This window comes from Caenorhabditis remanei, chromosome X (genome assembly GCF_010183535.1).
Source record: "Caenorhabditis remanei strain PX506 chromosome X, whole genome shotgun sequence".
Taxonomy (NCBI): Eukaryota; Metazoa; Nematoda; class Chromadorea; order Rhabditida; family Rhabditidae; genus Caenorhabditis; species Caenorhabditis remanei.
Genome location: NC_071333.1, coordinates 10,053,915 through 10,071,734, shown reverse-complemented (window position 1 = coordinate 10,071,734; position 17,820 = coordinate 10,053,915). Strand labels below are relative to the sequence as shown.

General features: G+C 38.3%; 7 protein-coding genes across 7 annotated transcripts; 2 read left to right on the top strand and 5 right to left on the bottom strand.

The window, feature by feature from the left end:
- Positions 1-406: 406 nt before the first annotated feature.
- GCK72_023972 (uncharacterized protein) lies at positions 407-1,863 on the top strand (the record flags this gene model as incomplete). Its single annotated transcript, XM_053735660.1, has 5 exons — positions 407-778; positions 830-1,273; positions 1,320-1,454; positions 1,502-1,632; positions 1,680-1,863. 5 exons carry the CDS (start codon positions 407-409, stop codon positions 1,861-1,863), a joined length of 1,266 nt encoding a protein of 421 aa, XP_053579226.1.
- An 804-nt stretch (positions 1,864-2,667) lies between these two features.
- On the bottom strand, positions 2,668-3,834 carry GCK72_023971 (uncharacterized protein; the record flags this gene model as incomplete). Its single annotated transcript, XM_003117750.2, has 6 exons — positions 2,668-2,931; positions 2,983-3,141; positions 3,192-3,454; positions 3,512-3,590; positions 3,638-3,739; positions 3,799-3,834. The coding sequence occupies 6 exons, from the start codon at positions 3,832-3,834 to the stop codon at positions 2,668-2,670; spliced, it is 903 nt and encodes a 300-aa protein (XP_003117798.2).
- Positions 3,835-4,699: 865 nt separating this feature from the next.
- Positions 4,700-6,022, bottom strand: GCK72_023970 (uncharacterized protein; the record flags this gene model as incomplete). The annotated part of the gene is made up of 5 exons (XM_053735659.1): positions 4,700-4,804; positions 4,851-4,991; positions 5,041-5,289; positions 5,336-5,935; positions 5,981-6,022. The coding sequence occupies 5 exons, from the start codon at positions 6,020-6,022 to the stop codon at positions 4,700-4,702; spliced, it is 1,137 nt and encodes a 378-aa protein (XP_053579225.1).
- A 735-nt stretch (positions 6,023-6,757) lies between these two features.
- GCK72_023969 (uncharacterized protein) lies at positions 6,758-7,083 on the bottom strand (the record flags this gene model as incomplete). The annotated part of the gene is made up of 2 exons (XM_053735658.1): positions 6,758-6,870; positions 6,927-7,083. The coding sequence occupies 2 exons, from the start codon at positions 7,081-7,083 to the stop codon at positions 6,758-6,760; spliced, it is 270 nt and encodes an 89-aa protein (XP_053579224.1).
- A 3,386-nt stretch (positions 7,084-10,469) lies between these two features.
- On the bottom strand, positions 10,470-10,703 carry GCK72_023968 (uncharacterized protein; the record flags this gene model as incomplete). Its single annotated transcript, XM_053735657.1, has 1 exon — positions 10,470-10,703. One exon carries the CDS (start codon positions 10,701-10,703, stop codon positions 10,470-10,472), a length of 234 nt encoding a protein of 77 aa, XP_053579223.1.
- A 2,515-nt stretch (positions 10,704-13,218) lies between these two features.
- GCK72_023967 (uncharacterized protein) lies at positions 13,219-13,878 on the top strand (the record flags this gene model as incomplete). The annotated part of the gene is made up of 2 exons (XM_053735656.1): positions 13,219-13,270; positions 13,316-13,878. 2 exons carry the CDS (start codon positions 13,219-13,221, stop codon positions 13,876-13,878), a joined length of 615 nt encoding a protein of 204 aa, XP_053579222.1.
- A 2,032-nt stretch (positions 13,879-15,910) lies between these two features.
- Positions 15,911-16,791, bottom strand: GCK72_023966 (uncharacterized protein; the record flags this gene model as incomplete). The annotated part of the gene is made up of 2 exons (XM_053735655.1): positions 15,911-16,374; positions 16,659-16,791. The coding sequence occupies 2 exons, from the start codon at positions 16,789-16,791 to the stop codon at positions 15,911-15,913; spliced, it is 597 nt and encodes a 198-aa protein (XP_053579221.1).
- Positions 16,792-17,820: the final 1,029 nt, after the last annotated feature.

Below are 17,820 nucleotides of genomic sequence, written 5' to 3'. Positions count from 1 at the left end.
TCCCTAACCTCTCTCAAACGAGAATCGGACTTTTGAACACATTTTCCTTCTCATTTCAGTTTTCAGTATCTTATAAAAACCTTTTTTCGCGTATTGTGTAAGCTTCACTACTATTTCAAAGTTATTCATCGAACTTACCAGTTAGAAAACTTATTATTAGAAAAATGCATTTTGTGTTTGAAATAACGGATGGATTGTGAAATGCATCACAATGTTATTCTTCGCCTCGTAGCGTATAAAATCAAGTCTTGTAAAATCTCTAGATCACAAACATTCACACTGCCTAGTTGTTTTTATTTTGTGGACTAGGAAAATCTTCTTTTAAAACTTGTCTCTTCGCCGTAAACCTTGATTTTTTCATCGCCCTCTTCTCGTCTCAATTTTAAACAGCGAAATTGTAGTCAACATGTCATCTACTCCTGTAGAAGAACCAAAAAAAGAAGAACAAGACGGCTGTAAACTCGAATTCAACATCTTCGGTGAATTTTTGGATGATATTGAACACGAAAATGCTGGAATTCTAAATTCAAATAAACCAGCGACTGAAAAAGATATTGATTCATTGATCAAATTTATTGGTGGATTCCAATATTGGCCACTTCTGAATGAAGATTGCAAAATAGAAGTAGTCAAATATTTGGATTATCCATCGAGATGTAAATTGGAGAGATGCTCGAGAGCAGATTACGAAGCAGTTGGAAAGACGCCGATTGAAGTTTACAGTGTCGCAATTATTGAAAACGAGACAATTCATTCTTCTCTGAGTAAGGAACAATTCGTGAGTATTCCTTAAACTTTACTCGATACAAAATATTTATCAACATTTCAGGACAACGTGACAGTTTGTGTCCAGTTCGATCACGACTACAACTCTGAAAAACGATTCGAATTGATCTTTTCTCAACTTGGAGATGACACAGAAGTCCGATGGCTTCAATTAAATCCGAGAAATCGTCTGGAAAGCAGGAATTTGATTTTGAAATCATGCAATTACTACGTAGAAGCTGTGAAATTTGGAGAAAAATGGATGAAGAAAGGAAATTATGAGATGAAAGAGCTCAATATCGTGATGACAAACTATCCATTTGAAATAAGTCAAATCAAGTTTTTGCCACGTTGCAAAAGTATTTCTATTGCTGCAAATGACATGGAGATGATCCGTTGGTGGTTTCAGAAAATTCCTGATCAACTTGAAAATCTTCATATTACCACTAAGTTTGACAAGAAAAGAGAAACTTGGGCAATTCCAAGTGAATTTCTCAATGCTCCACAAGTAAGTAATTGAAAAAAATTCTTTTCACTCTTTTTGCTTTTTTCAGATCATGCTGACTCCTGTGTTGTATTTCTGTAGTAGTGTTGCGTTCACTGATGAACAATTTCTCAATTTGAAAGCCAATAATATTAGTTTCGACTGTGTAAATATCACTGAGGATGGAATTAATCAATACATCAAGGTGTTTTAAAACGGTTACAGGCCTCCACAAATCATTGTGATTTTTAGAAATGGGTCAGTGGAAAAGGTGTTGAGAATTTCAAGAGAGCTCTACTGTGGTCGAATGAAAATTACGATGAATCAGCAATCACACATGGATTGGAATTGAGACCATGGGATAGTGATTTTGAAGAGGAAGCGTTAGTTGAACAATAGCAAATTCGAAAGAAAAATGAATATTTTTCAGAGCCGGATTCTGTTGGGGCTTCAACACCCGATTTTTTAGAGGAACATGCTACCAAATTTACAGTAAAATAGATCCATATGAAAGTCTGACTCTGCGTATGTCTGATGATTGTGTATCTATTTATAAAACTGGACGGAGGGCTGAACGGAACGGAAAAACTTATTCTTACTACTCGATGCCATAATTTTAACATTAAATCCACGTCAGAATTGTGTATTTCTTTCTATAATTTAGTTGTGATAAATCTGCTCTGTTTTTCTGTTCATCCCATTATCCAAAATTCTCGCCTTTCTCATTTTTGATATCATCTTCATTCAACGGCAGCAATTTCTCCTTATCTTGATCATCAGTGTGTACATTTTGGAATTTCATCGTAGTTGGTAGCATTGCCGCTGAAAAAGTGGAAAAATGAATATTCAAAATAATTATTTGATTTCTGAATATTGAGAAAAATTATAAATATTTCAAAAAGTGTAGAAAAGAGATGACAATGGGGCGTGCCTGACGTCGGATGTGTCCACTACGATTATAGGTTTGTTTGCTTCATTCGCCGTCGTTTTTAAGAGAAGAGGAGAAGATGAAGCCACGTTCAAATGTAAGGGAAAACAGCATCGAAAAAGGACAACGAGAAGAGAAATGCATAACAAATATGTGAATGTGTTGGTTTTGTTTTTAAGTAGTGGGAGGCACCATCACTTGACTTTTTGAAAACAATTGCAGGCGAAAAAAAAAGAAAACAGTTTTTTTGGAAAAAAACATAGGTTTGAATTTTGTGTGATCCCTCAATTCCTTCAAGACTTTTTTCTAGACAAACAATCCTTTTCTGGTCGACGAAACGGTTGTCGTATATCAGATCATAATTTATCTATTAAAATTTGAAAATTGGAAATATATTACGTTTTTCCCGGAAAACATTAAAAACCATTGATTCAACAAGTAAAACTGTAGTAGGACTATTTAAAATAATTGAAGCATATCTGATGTAATATTAACAATAACCAGCTGCTAGAGCGTATGCGATTGGTTTTTCTTGCTCAGCATAAAACGCGACCGGCTTCTGTTTTGGTTTCGATTCACATTTCTTGTGTTCCGCCTTGCAGTACCAGCAGAAATTGTACATAGACAAGTTGTACTCTCCACGACGACAGACTTTGACAACGAGTGGCATGACTCTCTCAAACACTTTGGTTGCCGAATGAAAATCAGTTCTCCAGTCCTTTCCTTTCTCGAGTTCCAATGGTTTCTTGCGCCACTAAAACAATTTTCAGTGTAAACTCAGTAATTGAAAACTCATAAAACTAACAGGAGCACTGCAGACAAGTGCTTCGTTGATGTAAACTGATGCTCCACCTTCAAAAATCTTCTGTGTGATTCTAGCCAGAGTGAGACAATCGATCATAGCGTTGTGAGCTCTTCCTGGACTCTTCACGCCATGGAAAATTGCCATTTTCTCCATATAGGTCTGCAATTGTTTAATTTCATGCTGTACAATAATTCATAAATAAAACTTACATTTCCCTCCAATTTGTCTCGTTCTTCCATTGTCATGTTTTCTCCAAATGTTCTCCAAAGATTGATATATTGGCGGAACATGGATGGCAATGGCTCCCTGCACAGACGAAATTGATATTGAGCGATTCTCCACATATCTTGACGACTGTCGCTCACAAGAGCAAACTTCTTCTCTTCGAAATTATTCTGATCAAGCCAGGAGAGAAATTTCTTGTAGACATTGAGAAAAGTATCAGCTTTGTCAAGAGTTTCTTGTTTGATTCCTAAAAAAAAAGGAATTTGCAGATTGGCTACTTAGACAAAACTCCTCCAAAACTCACCAGTTAAATCAGCACAATAACTCGACAACTTTGGGTTGATCACTGGGCGAACATATTCGTTGAACGAAACATCATCACTCTGAAATCATAATTTTGAAGTTTTAAAAAACATTTGAAACAACTCACGATTGTGTTTGACTTGACGTCCAACACCGCCACACTGAATTGAATGACTTCAAATGGGTAGTCGTGGTACACTCCATCAGAAGTTGTTTCAAAATCAAGCATCTGAATAATCTCTCCTTATTCTGAACATATATATATATGTATATTCTTTGAACACTTACCAGAAGATTGTCATATGGACATTGACGAGACGACATAATTACCTGAAATATGTTGAATTGAATGAGAAAGTTGAAACCGATGCTCGATTAAAAAAAGAAAGAAGATAGAGTGGGCAAGAAAATTGATCAGAAACTGGATGAATGTTGTAAAGTGACCAGAAAAATGCGTACGCCTGGCAGAGACGGCAAACAGATTAGTTGACCTCGGGTCAACCAAAACGGAGAAGATGGCAGTAGATTATATTGCATATATTAACATGCCCTACGGTTTTTTAGTTTTAAAGTTGTATTTTATCAAAAATTAAATATAAAACATTAAACTCTATGATAATCCGTCTTCGTGGCAAGCCATATGTTAAGCGTGCAGCAAATTTGCATTTGCGCACACAGTGCGGACGTGGCAAAGAAAAATCGATTTTTGCCGTTGTTCCTTGGGAATTGTTTTGACGCGTTTTAATACATGCTAAATGTATTTTTGAGATTGATTGGTAAAGGGGGACAGTGAAACAAAAAAAGAGAAAATGCAAAAGAACGAACTGATTGTCATGTGTGGAGGTTTCTGCTGTCCGGAGGAGAAAAAAGTAAAATGGAGTGATGGTTCGTTTGCATTGTTGGAGCGGAGGGATAGTCAAGTGAACGAAAACGAATAAAATGTTTCATGAGAGTGCAATAAATATAAAGAAAGTTGATGTTTATTACAATCTGAGGAAGTTTATAGCAGAAAAAGAAGAACGAGAGCAATATAATTATCAAAATAAAGTAAAAAAATACCAATTTTGTGATAGCATTAATTAGAAAAACCATAACAATGTGATAAAGTGGAGATATAAAATAGTCCATCATTTGCTTTGTCATGAAATTGACAATAAATTACTTTTCAAATAAAAAGCGAAGTTAATTTTCACTGCTTTGGTCCATAATTAGTACCCTGCGATGAATGATGAGGTCCTGGTTGTTGTCCTGGGAAAACTGGGTAATTGAAGTGAATAGGTTGATAGTTTGGAATCTGAAATCGTAATTTCCTACTTTATGAATACCTCATTTTCTCTTACCGGAGGATGTAGAAGAATATGTTGGACATTCAGATTTTGATATGGAAAGATAACATGTGGAATCATGTTCATGGGCACTGTATTGACTAATGTTGGCAACATTTGCGGTTGGGGCATAACCACAAGTGATGGTATCGGGGCCTGAAAAACTGTTCAATTGAAAACAATTAAGATCAAACTAGTAGCTCACCATCTCAGTTGAATTGGAACTTATTTGAACTTCTTCAGAGTTTCCAATATCTCTTTCTTCACTCAAGGGCTTGCTTTCAGCGTTTTTGAAACCAGGAAGGAGAGGCCGATCTTCAGGCAAAACGATCGGTTTGAATAGGAATTTTTTATTTTTTATCAATCCGATAACGTTTTGAACTACGACAACTTGGAACCCTCTCAGAGGGAATCTCTCCAATCTTTTGATCACGTCGATACACTCTACCCATATCTAAAAATGTGGCGTAGAGAAAGAAATTGAGAAAGTTAGATCTTACTGATTCGAGTAGTTCCCTCTTGATTCCGTCAGGTTTCTCATACCTTTGTTTGATTGTTTCGATTCTAATATGCACATTGAACATCTCCACTTTGATCTTAGCATTTTTTATTTTTTGATCCAATATTTCTTTCCATGATACAGACATGTGTGAATTCGGTTGAACGAGAGTCTGTAGCGATTCCAATCTCCTTTTGTAAGACTCTGGCTCATAGTTCGACTTCCATGTTTCCTTTCCGATTTTTTCGATCTCAGAAGCGTAATTCGAGATAAGTCTTCTCACTTTTGTGTGATCGATCTCTGGTTCTCCATCATCAGCAAAATCAGCAAAGATTTCGTTCAACTTTCTGATTCCTCGTTTGATATCGAACAGATGAGTTGAGTCATCATCATTCTTATTTTCGAGCATTTCCAACAGTTTAAGTTCCTGAGCTGACATGTCAGCAAGCAAAGCTTCACACAGAATCTGCTCCGTTTTCAAGAACTTGTGCTCATCCTCACTGAAAGTGTCCAAATCCTTCCGTTTTTCTTCCCCAGACCATAAGAAGAATCCGAATCGTGTCTGAGAAAAACCACTTTTCCGTTTCAACAAAGTATAGCTCTGAAAATTTCTGAAATTAAACAATTATTCAGATTGTTCACTAACCATATCTTCATAACTTTCAGGCTCATCCGGGAAGTATTCCATGTCTTCAAATCAAGTACCTTTTGGAGGTATTCGGAAGTTTGAGATACGAAAATTTTTTTTTTAACAATAGTAGGTAGAAAACAGACACAGAACTGAAACTGAAACTGAAAACTGAAATAAGAAGACAAAAACTGTTCACGCTCCCATGCTCGTAAAACTGACATAATTCGATTTGAAGAGGGAAACCAAAAACGGTTTTAGAATCAAGGCTTTACATCGAAAAATCTGAGTCGAACAATGATAATGAATCTGAAAATACAAAAGGGTGCTGTATTTCCTTAATTTGGTCAACCCATTCATGTTCAAAAGAAAAGGCGGGGACTGTAAAAATGAACCGTAGTCCTCGTGTGGTGAGAAATATCAAACAATAATAATTATCTTCCAGAAGTCTGAGCAAGTCTGCTTAATTATTTAGATTAAAATCTGCAAAACTCAATTAATAGAGTTCTCGAATTGCACAACAATTTATTGCAGTCTCCTATTTGGGAAGAAAACTCTAACATAAGTATATTAAAAAGAAAAGAGAAAACGATACAGAGGCAAAAATCGAAATATCAACAGCTTTAAAACATTACACGTGAAATATAATAAAACCAAAAATGATCCCATCTTCCCAAATTGTTTCCATATTTTCTTTAGCTGTTTTGATCAAAATCACTGAGTGATTGGGTTGAGGGGTATCACTGGAGCATAGAAATCTAAAAAAGGAAATTATCTCTGAACGTGTAAATCAAGTTATCTACCAGAATCGGTTGCCGTTGATGTCGACGGTCCTGGTTCAACAATATTTGGCTCCAATTGACTGTTGTGAGTAAACGAATGAGCGGCAGATGGTGAAATACCGCATCCTGAAACTTTAAATTACGATTATTCATTAAACGTTTTGCGTAGAGTAGCATTTTACCATTGTTTGAACCACTCTCAACAGCAAAAGGATTTGCATGGAAATTGATGTTGTTGTTGATCACACAGTCATAGAAAACTTGCGAGACTGCAGGCTTGTACATGTGAATGAAACGGTATCCAGGGGCAGTCGATTCACAGTATTCACAAATCTTCATAATCTCCAAATTAGTCAGTGAAGCCGTCTGTCTCAAAGTTTCAACAGGCCCAGAAAAAACTTGTTGCCATAGCTGTAATTGATCAGTTTTTCTCTAGAATGGCATACCACTGACTTACAACAGCACGCGTTGCTGATTTAGTTTTTTTAAATAATAATAATAATAATTTATTCATCTTTTGTTGTGCGAGAGAAAAAAAAAATGAACCGGGCGAAAATTATAAGAACATACAACAAGAAGGGGTGAATAAAAATGTAAGATGAGCTATAGGACCCGCAAAGAGTCCAGCGCTCAAATTTTTGTAAAAATGGTCTGTAATGGCAGTTGGCGGAGTCGAGACGCAAAATTTTGTTCGGTTACGGTTTTAGGGAAGTAGGGTACGATTTTATCCCAGGTCGAAAAGTGTTTATGAAGGAATGAATTGTTTTTCTTACCGCAAAGTACTATTCTATAAGGGAACCGGGGGGATAGCGCGGGTTTTACATATAAGGCAAGATTTGGGAAATGACACTGGTGGGTTACAATTTTAAAGTAGGTTTTGAGAATTAGAATGATGCGTCTATGGTACATGGACATTTGGGATGAGATTTCTAAGCGTCGCTCATAAGGGGAAAGATGTGCATTGGATGAGGTGGGTTGAAATGGAACAAAATGGACGTGTACTCAAGTGCAGTGTAGTCCGGTGTTTCTCATGAAGTACGAATGAAACTTCATACATCGGATGCGCTAGAGTACAAGGCAAAGTCGCCCTCATACTGTCCCGACAATATGTCCCCATCAAGATTATTCCACTGGATCTGATCCGTAAAGTGCGCAAATCAAGCACAAGAGGAGATGAGCAAAGATAGGAAAATCATTGATACGATGGGTTGGGACAGGCTCCCCCTTCTTGAGACTGCGAAGTCGATGACGGACGGGAAGGCCGCGAGGCACCCGGCGGGTAACTCGGCCAGACGCTAGTAGATCATTATATCCGACAGCCCTGGCTAAGAGGAACCCTGGGAATGGAGAAATTTATGGAAGATGTTGAGGCTGGCTTGGTAACAGCTTCTCTACAGATCATCGTCCTGCAACCACGCAAACCAGTGGGATATGCGGATGATTCAGTACTAAAATCAGTACTGTAGAGAAATAACAGTACCTTGCTTGACCATACCCGAGTTGTGACTGCTCTCTGAGCGAAACACTTTAATGGCCCCTCACAAAATAAGCTCCCCAGCAACAGGTGGCCCGGCCTAAGCCGGTAATTACCACTATTGCACCCCAGGCTCGCCACAAACCACCACATCACAACACCCAAGCCAGACTCTCCAGACACTGCGGAGAGTAAACTTTAACATCCGTCAAGACATTTTTGGGACCTTGACTGGAAGTGAAATCTGTTGTTCTTATTCAGATTCTGAAAGTAAACAGATGAACTTAACAAGAAGTAGAAACTATAACATCTTTGAATTGTGAGTAAAAACTGCAATTTTCATTCTCGGTGTTCTAACTTATAGCATTTCAGGGAATCAATAAGAATTTAAATAACAGGATGTTATTTCTGGCGCATTTTATTTTTTCACCATCACATCCTTTATTAGACTGTCTTGATAAGACTGTCAAGCAAATTGGACATCTATAAACGGTCCGTGTGCGAATGAGGAATACGAGTCGTGCGAGAAACACCTATCGCGAGAAGCGTTGTTTCGGATCCGTAAAGACTCCGCACAAGATTCGCATCCGTAACGCATCTACTCGCGAAAAACCTTGATTGCCTCTATTCGAGCGTGTTTAGAGTGCGACAGAGGAAGACTATCACTTGTAAAATCGGGTCTATTGTGAGCGAGAAATAGGTCAACCAAATGTCTCCCCGTTTGGTCTCCCCGTTTGGAATGTAATTGTTACCAAAATTAATATCTTCCTATCCCCTTCTCAATTCGGAACTTTCGTTTTCTTGCTTTTTTCAACACATTTTCGTGCTTATATCAATTTACATCATAAAAAAAGATGAAAAAAATACAAAAATGTGTTGAAAAAAAGCAAGAAAACGAAAAATCGAGAAATAAAAGTAAATAATATTGTCCGAGAGGACTACAAGGGGCGAAAATTCGCGTGGAAAAACGTGAATTTAGGCCATTTAGAGCGATTTTTAGCATATGCTCCAATGATGAAAGTTGCTCAGAATTTTCTGAAGAATCAGAATCTGAAATAAAAAATATGACTTCTGTCCTCCTTTAAGTAGCAGAAATGATTGCATTTTTCGCTCACTCAGTACTAGTTCCGACAGCCCAGTATCCGGCTGTCAAGGTCCCAACTTCCTGCGTCGCTTTTCAATTTCTTCAATATCACTTCTTAGATTTCATAAATTTGCTAATGCATTTTTCATTTAAACTACGGTTATCAGAAACACAACTAGCATTTTGATTCAATCATCCAAGACACAGATCCTGTGGATTTGTTAAGCAAGTGCAAACTGACTCCTCACGCAATAACTGACTTTATTTCAGAAGAAATACCCTTTTTTAACCCACTCAATCTTTCTGTAGTGACAGAAAAAGTGCGCTCCCTTGAAATGTATGCACACTTGAATTTTAGGTATGTACTTATCATTGTTATTAGACCACTGTATTATTGTGTTAGTATGAAATAGTTTCTCTAACTTCTCATTTGTTACGATTTTTCTTATCAATTGTTATCACATATGTGTCCGTCAAGACATTTTTGGCACCTTGACTGGAAGTGAAATCTGTTGTTCTTATTCACATTCTGAAAGTAAACATATGAATTTTACAAGTAGTAAAAACTATAATACTTTTGAATTGTGAGTGAGTACTGCAATTTTCATTCTCAGTGTTCTAATTTATAGCATTTCAGAGAATCAATAAGAATTTAACGAACTGGATGTTATTTCTGGCGCAGCTTATTTTTTCACCATCACATCCTTTATTAGACTGTCTTGATAAGACTGTCAAGCAAATTGGACATCTATAAACGGTCCGTGTGCGAATGAGGAATACGAGTCGTGCGAGAAACACCTATCGCGAGAAGCGTTGTTTCGGATCCGTAAAGACTCCGCACAAGATTCGCATCCGTAACGCATCTACTCGCGAAAAACCTTGATTGCCTCTATTCGAGCGTGTTTAGAGTGCGACAGAGGAAGACTATCACTTGTAAAATGGGGTCTATTGTGAGCGAGAAATAGGTCAACCAAATGATGCCTTTCTCTCCCTCTTCTTGTCATCTTCCTACTAATGGAATAGTTATATTCCTACTAATGGAATCGTTCCGTCCAACGCTTTTCGATATGTAAATTGTTTCCTCTCTAAATCGTTGGTAAACCAGCAAACTTTTTCCCCGTCATTCTCCCCGTTTGGAATGTAATTGTTACCAAAATTAATATCTTCCTACCCCCGGCGAGGTTCTTCCTTGATCCTTCCGGACTTGGTGTCATTCCAATTCAACAAGATTGCTTGGGGTGGATCTTTCCGCGGACGTGGCTCTTCTTCTTTTCGCATCGACTTGTTCTCACTCCACGTCGATTGAGCTAAAGTGCTTTGTTGTGACCGAAAGATATTCTGATCACGAGCAACAGTAACTGAGATTTCATCAGAGATGATCTCATCTTTGAAATAAGTCATTGAAAGACTTGGTGGATCCGTTCTAGGACGGGATTCCTCACGTCTTCGACGTCTTGTTTTCATCTGAAAACCAACGCTTTCAGGTCCACTTTCTTTCTTTTCGCCTCATTTTCCTCACTATCACAATCCATACTACTGGCACTTTCTGCATTGTAATCATGATTCGTGTTTTCTACTACAAGTATATGCTTGAGCAACTGCATTGACTCTCTTTCAAGTACAGTATTCTGAACCTCATGTTCCTCTTGATCTTTTACTAGATCCACATTACTATCAACCACATCAGAAACTACTTTCTGTTGAATATTTAGCTCATTTGTTTCATAATGTGTAAACGTGACAGATCTCTGGGCCGTCCCAAGTGTTTGATCTCCACTACACAACTTGTCATCAGAAATATTGGCTTTTGTGCACCTCTTGGTCACACCAATATTCTCATCCTTTTCGTGAGTGCTTTTTGTGCAGGAGCTCTGAACCTCGTCAGCCTTAATATCCTCACAACACAACACCTTATTGGACTTCATAACAAAAATCTCCTTGGCATTATCAGCTTTCATAGACACCTTGTCTTCAGTGTAATCCAATTCATTTTCAAAAACAATCTTAGCAATACCTTGCCCTTCACACAGACTTTTCCTTTCCTTTCTGTAATCCATCAGTTTGTCTTCTGACTCACTATCATTTAAACATTTTGTTTCAGTACTTACTGTTACTTTCCCAACATTACTGTTTGAGATATGCACTTTCTCAAAGTATTTCTCCTCAGTTTGAACACCTTTCGTGATATCAACACTTTTCGTATCATCTTCTTTTCTCTTCTCAACAAGCAATTCTTTGCGACTACTAATCCGTTTCTCCCTTTGTACGCGCATGTTATACTTAAGCATTACATTCTCCCATTCGACATCCAGTGCCTTTGCAGTGCTTTGTTCAACAAGGTCTGTTAACGGTTTCAGAATTTTAGCAATTGTGCTCGCTGAACACCTTGCATATTTCTTGATGTTGTCACTTGCTTCTCTGTAAGCCTGTTCCAACAGCAGTCTTTGTGCCAGCTCAAACTGTTTCATTTTTTCGTACTCTATCACCAACTCTGGACACAAGTTTTCAGCACTTTGTGGGAAGACACGAGTTTTCTTTAGATCTCCATCGAAAACCATTTTGTATTCACTGTATGTTCCATTTAGTTGTCATCAACCAATAGAAATGAAACCAATTACTGATTACCGAACGAGTAGACTTGAGTTTCTGTGCGAAAATGAATTTTCGACACAAAAATCGATTGCCAACTTGTGAATTTCAACAAATTACACGGAATTCTGCTCAAAATTTTAATGAATTCTCTATTGCGAGCTATTGTAACCGGGTACTTTTGCTAGCAAAACTTTCTGCCACACAATAAATACTTTATAACTCACTTTTGTGAATTTTGGAGAATGATTGTAATATTTTTCTCAATTTTCTTAGAAAAAGTGAGAAATTCGAGACAAAAAGTGTCACCGGAGCGATGAAATCGCTTCTTTTCGCTTTCAAATGGCGAAAACTGCGAAAATTTCGGTGTTTTTGGCACTTTTCAGAACTTTTCTGTTGAGAAAAATCGATAATCTATGACAATTCGTGAATTACACGACACAGGCTCCCAAGCTTCCAATACGCCAAGCAATGCCAGAAAAAGACGCGTCAATCAAGTAGCTGGCGCAAATTCGGACGATTTTTCGAAAATTTTAGCCTTTTTCGATCTTTTGTTCTGTTACATTTCACGGATTGTTTTTGTTAGAAAGACATTCCTTAGACTGAGAGACGTTCAAAAAGTGTAAAAACTTTAATTTTGGTGGAGTAAATAAAAAGATACGGCCGTTTTCACAGTAAAATTCATGAAACTTTAAAAGTATAGAACTCCTCCTACGCTGAATAAAAATTCAACTTTTTGTGCTTAATAGACTCGAAAAACACTAACTTAAAAAAGTTCGGGAATTGTTTTTGGAAAAATTGTCACAGAAACTTTAAATTCCCAAAAAACTGCATTTCAAGCCAAAAATGGGGTCTAAAATTTGAATTCGCGCCGAAATTGCGAAATGCGTCAACAAAAATCGGCAAGTGCGCAAACAAAAACACGCGAAACGCGCAACACCGCACCTTGCTTTACCGGAAGCGGGGGAGACTGTGCACGAAAAGGAATCGATTTTACAGCGCAAAACACTATCCAAAGACACAATTCCCACTTTTCAGAACGAAAAGGTAGGTTTCGGCATTGCGACACGAAAACTTTTGGCTTCGGCCCCCAAGTAGAAATTCACTAACGAGAATAACGGATCACCTAACGTGACTCCGCCAGCGCCCAAGAGTGCTGAAAATTATTCTGCCAAATATTGATTTTCGGTCAAAAATTTAGCCCGTTATTTTGTTAAAATTGTTTTCCCAAACTACGAAAGTCCTTCTTCAAGCACAGCTCATTACTCAATTTCCACTTTTTTCTCTTCCATTCAATGAAAAACGCAGAATATATTCAGGTTATTTCATGACGACTCTACTCCTCATCTATTTCTGCCTAGCCATCAGACTGCATGCAGGTTAATCATTAGCAGTGAACTTCTCCCACCAACGTATTTTTTCAGAAAATTCCAACACCTCAACAACATCCACCTCCTTTTCTTTTGAAGATGAATATTCTAAAATCTCCACAACATGCTTCAGCTCAAGAGACTACGAACTGCTATTAGGAGACTTTATAAAACATACCTACGCACGCTCGTTTTCTAGTACTCTGCTCGAAAATAGTGTGGAAACTATTGGCCTTGCTGAGTTACGGAAGGCACTCGTTTTTGGGCCTGTTCGCCCATGGACACATTATAAGTATGAGAAACCTACTAAACAGGAACTGGAATCAGCATCAAGTTTAGAGGACTATTACAACCTAATTGAACCGACCACTCCTATTCAAAGTCTTGACAGTCTTTTCTTATTCGAGAAGACTATCAATATAGCGGTTGAGTATTTGGATAAGAGGCTACCCTCGATTCGCAACATTTTTAGACGTAGATTTGAAGAAAAGTCTAAAGGAACGAAGAACGATCGAAAATTAGTTAATATCATGATAGAAGAATGGAGCGAGACGGATGGAAGAATTGATGATGCAATTGACAAAATGCGGTGGAACGATGGAAAATGCCGGGATTGAATGAAATTCAGATTGATGTTGATTTTCTAAAAACAGTGTCCATTCACTACTTTCATTGATTGTCTCTTATTATGCATATTTAAATTTATTTGAATGAATTCATACACTAAGTCCGTTCTTTTCGTTCCTCAAATTTCCATCTCAAAATTTTCAATTTCAGCCAAAGTCTCTACAAATATCTCTAAGGTCTTTGTTATTTAAGTTTCCGTCACGGTGGTTTTTCCCTATTTTTCACGGAGACAAATTTGCACACAGAAAAAAGGGCGAGCTGAGGAAAAAAAGAACTGAACGATCGATGTTTATTGAGAGCGTTGGTAGAAACCTGATACTTGACCGTTGACTGAAACCGTTCGAACTCCTGTAAAAATAATCCTTATGTCGATTTTAAGATCAGATAAGCTGTTTTGACTCAAATTCTGTGAAAATATTAATCTCGTTCATTTTTCAATGAACCGGTGTCAAATTCTGACCGGTGATGCAATAAATGAAGCAATTTACAGCCTTGAGTCCATGAAAATAGTTTATTTTTTTCCAAATACATGAAAATTCGAATAGATAGTGTAACTTTAAACACCTGACATTAATTTTTTATTCCTTCCGCAATTTGAAAAAAAGTGGGCTTATCAGCAGAGGGCGGCTGCATTGATAGTCCTGGCTTCAACGTGTGTGAGAACTGATTTCAAAATGACAAGATAACACCAATGACTGAAAGAAGGTTGCGTTTGGGCGCTAAGTATGCAGGGCAATCAGAGTAGAATCGATAAGGTGTGTTACAGCGTTGAAGAATTTTCCGCGAAAAGAATCTGAAAGGAGTTTCAAGCTTGTGCGCTAGTTTAGATGATGGGGGAGGCGAATAAATGACGGAGCAGTATTCAACAAGAGGGAGAACGTAAGTTTTGAACAGGAAGATATAAAATTGGGGAGAGTTGGATTTGAAAGATTTCAGTAGTTGTCTTGAACGGAGTAAGGCAAGAACAACAACCCGTACCGTAATCCTACCGTAACCGGCCCAATTTTGGGTGTCATAATGATGGGTCGAAGTTGTTACCACCCCAGACTGATCTCCCCTAGTTTGGTTTTGAACCTTTGTGCTCGGGGCTCAAAAAATTGAAGCGCTCGGAGGTTCATTGATGTACCCCCAGACATCTCTTGAAACGGTTCAGAGAGAAAAAAGTTATTCAGGGAGAAGCGTCGGACGGACACACAGAACTATTCTATTAGTCGAAGAAGATAACTTCAATGTGCAAATGCGATGTGGTTGCTAAACAGGGTGATTGCAAAACGTCGTAGTTGCAAAACGTTGCAGTTTCGAAATGACTGGTGGCAAAATATCTTAGTTGCGAAATATTTTAATTGCGAAATGTCGCCGAGCCGTATAAAATAAGCAGGTAATACCAATAGTAAATTATAAAAGAAGAAAAAACACGTTTTCCCGTAATACTCTTTTATTACGGCACACAATCAAGAAAAGAACACAATAAACGGTCCAAAAGACCCAAAGCTAGAGAAAACACAAAACTCAAGCGACCCTTCCCAATTCGAAACTCTGCCTGACTCCGCCAGTAAAAATTCACTAACGAGAATAACGGATCACCTAACGTGACTCCGCCAGCGCCCAAGAGTGCCGAAAATTCTCCATTTCAAACGCGAAATTGACAAAATAGCGACGAGAAGTGCGCGCGTGCCCGTAGGTCAAACGCGGCAACACAGTGACATACGGAGTGAGTCTAGAAACTCAAGCGACCTAAAGAAGTGTTTCGAAAAGCACACGGTACCAACCGTACATCTCCCTTCTTTTCGAGTCCCTCCTGACGCTGTTCTCTCTCGAATGAAGTGCTATTTGAACGTTAGATGTAGTCATGGAGGCATTCTTCAATAATAAGGGGGATAAAATGGGTAAGAATGGTTAAAGATAGAACCTAATGGAGACCTAGAACTCAAGAAATAATGACCTAAACTCAGAAGGGTGGGGATTCTTAAGAAGAGAAATAATTTAACAAAGATCTACTGAACAAGAATATGAAAATAAGATTTAGGAGATAAATAAATATACGATACAACTTTGAAAAGGTAAAACGAAGTTAGTACTTATGGTAGCTGGCGAGATGAGATGTATCCAATCAGCAGCTGAGGAGATTTCTCGTTGTAGACTGCCGCCGATTTCCCTGGTTTCGACATCCGAATAGATTCCCATAATGACCATAGTTGTACATGTGACATACAACGGCGGGTCCTTGCGCGGTTGATGCTCCTCCTTCGTACGTCTCCATGCATCATTGAACATCATCCATGAATCGGGAGGATCCTTCCGAGAACGAGGTTCTTCCTTGACTCCTCGGGTCTTGTTGTCACTCACATTCAGCATGATTGATTGAGGTGGATCCTTTCGCGGACGTGGCTCTTCTTCCACTCTCATCGACTTGTTCTCACTCCACTTCGATTGATCCGAAGTGCTTTGTTGTGCCAGAAAGATATTCTGATCACGAGCAACAGTAACTGAGAATTAGAGATGATCTCATCTTTGACATGAGTCATTGAAAGACTTGGTGGATCCGTTCTAGGACGGGATTCCTCACGTCTTCGACGTTTTGTTTTCATCTGAAAACCAACGCCACAGGCGCCATCACCATTTTTTTTAAGTCCGGGCTTTCCGGGATTGGGAATCTTGAAATCAGAATAACAATTCCTTTTCACAACATTTTCTGTATCATTTGCTGAGAAACTTTGCTGTTTGGTGTGATCAGAAGTGAGAAGGCAGCTTTTAGAATTTAGTGGGGGACCTGGACACGTCACAGTGTCTTCAGCTTTCTGGTCCACTTTCTTTCTCTTCGCCGCATCTTCACAACTAACACCATCCATGCTACTGACCCTGTTCGCATTGGAATCATGCTTAGTGTTTTCCACTACAAGCATATGCTTGAGCAACTGCATTGACTCTCTTTCAAGTACAGTTTTCTGAACCTCATGTTCCTCTTGATATTTTACCAGACCCACACTACTATCAATCACACCAAAAACTACTTTCTGTTGGACACTTTGCTCATTTGTTTCATGATGTGTAAACGTGACAGATCTCTGGGCCTTCCCAGGTGTTTGATCTCCACTACACAACTTGTCATTAGAAATATCTTCTTCCTACTAATGGAATAGTTCTGTGTGTGTGTGTCCGTCCGACGCTTCTCTCTGAATAACTTTTTTCTCTTTTAACCGTTTCAACAGATGTTTGGGGGTATACCCATGAACCTCCGAGCGCTTCAATTTTTTGGACCCCGGGTGCCAGATTACTGTAGGATAACTGTAGCTACCGTAACTCAAAAAATGGAAAAGGGTTTCAAACCAAACTAGGGGAGATCAGCCTGGGGTGGTAACAACTTCGACCCCTCAGTATGACACCCAAAATTGGGCCGGTTACGGTAGGATTACGGTACGGGTTGTTGTTCTTGCCTTACTCCGTTCAAGACAACTACTGAAATCTTTCAAATCCAACTCTCCCCAATTTTATATCTTCCTGTTCAAAACTTACGTTCTCCCTCTTGTTGAATACTGCTCCGTCATTTATTCGCCTCCCCCATCATCTAAACTAGCGCACAAGCTTGAAACTCCTTTCAGATTCATTTGTCTATCGTTTTTACTCATATTTTCATTACATCATTAGTACTGGTGTGCTTTTGACACTTCAAACAGAACATTTCCATTTAAGAATATTAAAATTGAGAATATGCGATAAGAAGTTTGTCGAATGCTGCAATGATCTGAAATTATTTCGTTCTGTCCACACGACTTTTTTCGTTTTTTTAACTTTTTAGTTTTAATTTAAATTTTTATTAATTTCATTCTAATTTCTAATTTTGTATAGTTTCAGTGAAATGAGTGACGATTTGATGTCGATCCTCCACCCGCCCCTCTGTTCTCTCCAACCCCCCACTCCGCTTCTACAGCCCC